General features: G+C 41.6%; 1 protein-coding gene across 1 annotated transcript; it reads right to left on the bottom strand.

Annotated features, from left to right (window-relative positions):
• Positions 1 to 109: 109 nt before the first annotated feature.
• Positions 110 to 2919, bottom strand: LOC102303567 (barrier-to-autointegration factor-like protein). Its single transcript, XM_005953479.3, has 3 exons — positions 2788 to 2919; positions 980 to 1106; positions 110 to 343 (listed from the first exon to the last, which is right to left on the bottom strand). The coding sequence occupies exons 2-3, from the start codon at positions 1103 to 1105 to the stop codon at positions 197 to 199; spliced, it is 273 nt and encodes a 90-aa protein (XP_005953541.1). The 5' UTR covers position 1106; positions 2788 to 2919; the 3' UTR covers positions 110 to 196.
• Between the last annotated feature and the right edge of the window lie 984 nt (positions 2920 to 3903).

Consider the following 3903-nt stretch of genomic DNA (forward strand, 5'->3'; position numbering starts at 1 on the left):
GCATCATCTTGCAGGCGTCTGTTAGACTGAGCCAGTGCCAGCGAGTCATTAAAAACAAAGTTTTTAACAAACACAGATCCACTCACTGAGTCACAGACACAAACGAAGCTCCGGCACACAAACTTTTATTTATGTTTTATTCATGTTCAGCACATGATCAGCTGAGAGGTGCCTCTGAGGTAAAGGGGGCGGGTCCTCACAGATTGTTGTCTGTCCACTCCTTCATAGCCTGGGTGCAGGCGTTGGCCTGGTGACCGTTCGCTCCACTGCTGCGTTTGACCCATTGATTGAAGCTCTGCGGGTCTTGGTTACGTACCAGGTACTGACCGAGGAGGCCAGAGGCCTAAAAACACGAGAAACACACCATCCAATCATACAGCTTTAAAAAGGAAGCTGAGCTGTAAAGACCACTTACAATCACTGAGACAAACAGAGGCTGAAGACTGAGGGAGTCAAGAAGATTGGTTTACAGGACAGGACAAGACAAAACTGAATACATGAGAGAGAAATAAGTGCAAACAGGAGCAGGATATGACCGATGTGAGGCACAAAGGAGGCATTTCAGAGGAAAGTGAAACCTATGACAAAGTTCACGAAGCAGGAAAACAAAACCTAAAGTCTGACACACAGAAAATACCACACATGAACAAACACATCAGCTCCTCTGACAGCTTCAGGAGAGAGTTCAGGAATTCACATGATTATATATTTACAACAGGGATAAAAACAAAGAATAGCAAAAATCAAGTTAAAAACAGTAAAAGTCAGACTGATGTTGTGTGAGAGAGAGGTTCAAACTGCATTTATAAATATGTACGCTATAAATGTAAGAAAAACACAGCATGAAGGTGAAATGCAGAAATCTGTTTGGGATCAGGTGACAGGCGTGCTCCCCTGTCACAGGCGTTTATGGTTCGTTAAAGTCGTTCATGTCCAAAAACCAAATTCTGCTTTTTGTGTGTGTGGGTGTTTTGCGCACCTTGCTGATGCCCTCCCTGTTCAGCTCCCTCCCCAGAGTAGGTCCGATTCCTGGCACCGCCGTCACCGGTTTCCCTGCCATGGGCTCGCTGACAAAGTTTCGGTGCTTCTGAGTGCTGCTTGACATCCTGAGAAGAAAACAGTTTCATTAACGCCTGTCTGAGAATCGCTGCCGCAGATTTATAACATGAGACAGCTCAGCTCCATCCATCCACATTATTATTATTATCATCATCATCATCATCATCATCATCATCATCATTTTTATTATTATTATCATTATCATCATCATCATTTTTATTATTACTATTATTACAATTATTATTATGGAACTCTGAGTCCTGTTCCTGCATTTCATGATGCAGATTTCACTGAGCTCTTCACACCCGAGAATCCACGGCTTTGATTATTTAATTAATGAAACAATCAAAAGCTGTTTTAAGGAGGTCAGAGATGAGGAGTTTAAATATCTCAGGGTCAGGTTCACGAGTGAGGGGAGTGAGATTTACAGACTGATTGGGGCAATCCCCACCCTCAGCTATGGTCCCTGAAGTGTGGCTGGGCTCGGCCTTAGAGATGAGGTCAGGACTTGACAGAGCCTCCCTGAGGGAGACAGCCTGGCGGGTTCAGCTTGTTGTTATAGCTGGAGGAAAAGCCCAGGTATGAGAGTGCTAACCTGGTTTGATCCAGCATCCAAAAATGGATTTTGGACCTCATCTTTGGCCCTTTGCCCTCACTCCAAAATGGACACAGCAGATGGCCACCTCTCCAAATCACAGATACTCCATGAAATATACTTCAAAGTACATAAAGTGCTAGTTTTTGAGCTGAGAGATAAAGTTCAGATATCCCACCGCTAACCGGTCCAGCGAACGCGGCTCACAGGTCTTTTGCGGTGTTGTGCCAAAAAGTGATTGTCTGCCAAAAACTGATTTCCGGTATTTGCCAAAAAGCGATTGCTCATATTTAAAGTGCTATAAGTAACTTGTTGGGCTATAATATGTTAAACATATGTCAAATGCATCCCTTATGGATGACATAAAGTCATCTTGAGCCACAAACAACATTCGTGTAACAAGATACAAGCCGCAATCAGTTTTTGGCAGCGACTTTTATATAACCTTTATTTATGCAGTAAAAAAAATCTCATTAACATTAAAAATGTATTTTGTAAGAGTAAGTTGCCCAACAGGACAGCAGAAATGGCAGCAAATATTACAATAGTTCTGTAAAAATATTTTAAGTGGGGATAAAGGACCGGATTGGTTATAATGTAAGTACAAGTTGTAAAGATACTTAAAAAACAGATAATTTTTTAATTCTTTATGTAACCCCTTTGTATCCCCTGTTCACCGAAGTCTATTTACGAACATACGTAAAGATATTACACATAAAAAATACACAGAAACACTGGAAATCAGTTTTTGGCAGACAATCACTTTTTGGCACAACCCGGGACAGAGCAAAGAAGCGGTGATGATGTGCACTGAACGATCGATATACACGAACAAAGTGTGCTCGACTTGGTGAAGCACTCGAAGCGAGGCACCTCCGCCTGCATCTACATGTAGCAAAGCAATTAGGCCTACGGTGTTTTGAGTCCGAGACAGTTTTTACTCGGGAACATTAATGTGACACACGGGTAGTTTGATTTAGGAGCTCCGTCAGGGGACAGATGAAAGTCGTAGGTCAAAGCATGGCTTTGAGCATCAACAATATTTAAACTACGAAAGGAAAAAGAAGTCAAGAGTTAAAATGCTTCAAAATGAATGTTCAAGTTATCATGTTCTATTTCAGGTGCAAACGAACCTGTTTCAAAGTGATTGCAGATATTGTCCTCGTGAAATTCACCTGCTGTCACAGATATCCGTGCGCTCACCCCAAAAAATAGGAAGCGACAAGAAAATGAGGATGAATTTAAGAACTTTAACAACAGCCTGCCCTCTGTGGGAGGAGCTAAAAGAGGCGGTGTGTGCAGCTCATCGCAGCTGCGTGTCACTGTTTCCAGAAAGCGTCAGACCTCTGAGCAGGGTCTGTTTGGTGCCCTGGGCGAACACTCCCTCGCACCCCCCCAACAAACATAATATAGTATACATTAATATATGTTATTGTGAAAACTGTTGTCGGAACCATACTGAATTTAACCAGATAAATATTTAAGATAAGATTTATTGATCCCCCAGCGGGAAAATTTGTGCATTACCTCAGATAGCAGAAGAAGAATACAAAAAATACAAATACATCAAATACAAAATAAGTATGATAAGTGTAATGGTCCTGGGTCATTTGACCCAGCGTTTTGTGTTTAGTATTAGTATTATTATTATTATCTTATGTTCTTAGGGTTTTGGTTCTCTGTGCCTTCCTTGTGTTATGTCTAGTGTTTTTGGTTCTATGTTCATGTTTTCAGGTTTGCTTTCTCCCAGTCTAATTAGATTCAGCTGTGTCTTCCTCCTGTGTGCCATTCCTTTCCCCCCTCTGTGGCTGTGTCCCAATCCAGCGACCGCACGCTTCGTAGTACGCGTAGTTCACGGACTACATACAGCATGTACTACGAAGTACGAGAAGTGCAGAAGTGAGAGGCTTGTGAAATGGGACGGTCTGGCCTTCGTTGTGCTGCTCAGGTTGCCTAGAAACAATAATACTAGCCGCAAGAAACGTTTCATACAGCATTGTCTGAGAAAAAGGATGTTCATTAATTTTTTTATGAGATCACTTTGATTTGTTGAGTGTCTGAGGCTGAGACCACAGGACTGTAAAACATGATTGTTGGGCTCATTTCTGTGCTGAAAAGCCATTTCAAGATTAGTTAGTAAATAACAATTAGCTGATGTTGTTCATGAGACTAAAGTCATCTCACTCTGGTAATGTAAATATAATAGGGCCAAAATTATAGTTATTTTCAGATTATTATGATATATTACA

The sequence above is a fragment of the Haplochromis burtoni genome, unplaced genomic scaffold (assembly GCF_018398535.1).
Source record: "Haplochromis burtoni strain Fernald_Lab_line unplaced genomic scaffold, NCSU_Asbu1 Contig_4458, whole genome shotgun sequence".
Taxonomy (NCBI): domain Eukaryota; kingdom Metazoa; phylum Chordata; class Actinopteri; order Cichliformes; family Cichlidae; genus Haplochromis; species Haplochromis burtoni.

Excerpts from the sequence above, each read along its gene's own strand:
- LOC102303567 (XM_005953479.3), bottom strand. The coding sequence starts at position 1,105 with ATGTCAAGCAGCACTCAGAAGCACCGAAACTTTGTCAGCGAGCCCATG. Across the intron at positions 344-979 it reads ACAGGGAGGGCATCAGCAAG|GCCTCTGGCCTCCTCGGTCA; the intron begins GTGCGCAAAACA and ends TCGTGTTTTTAG.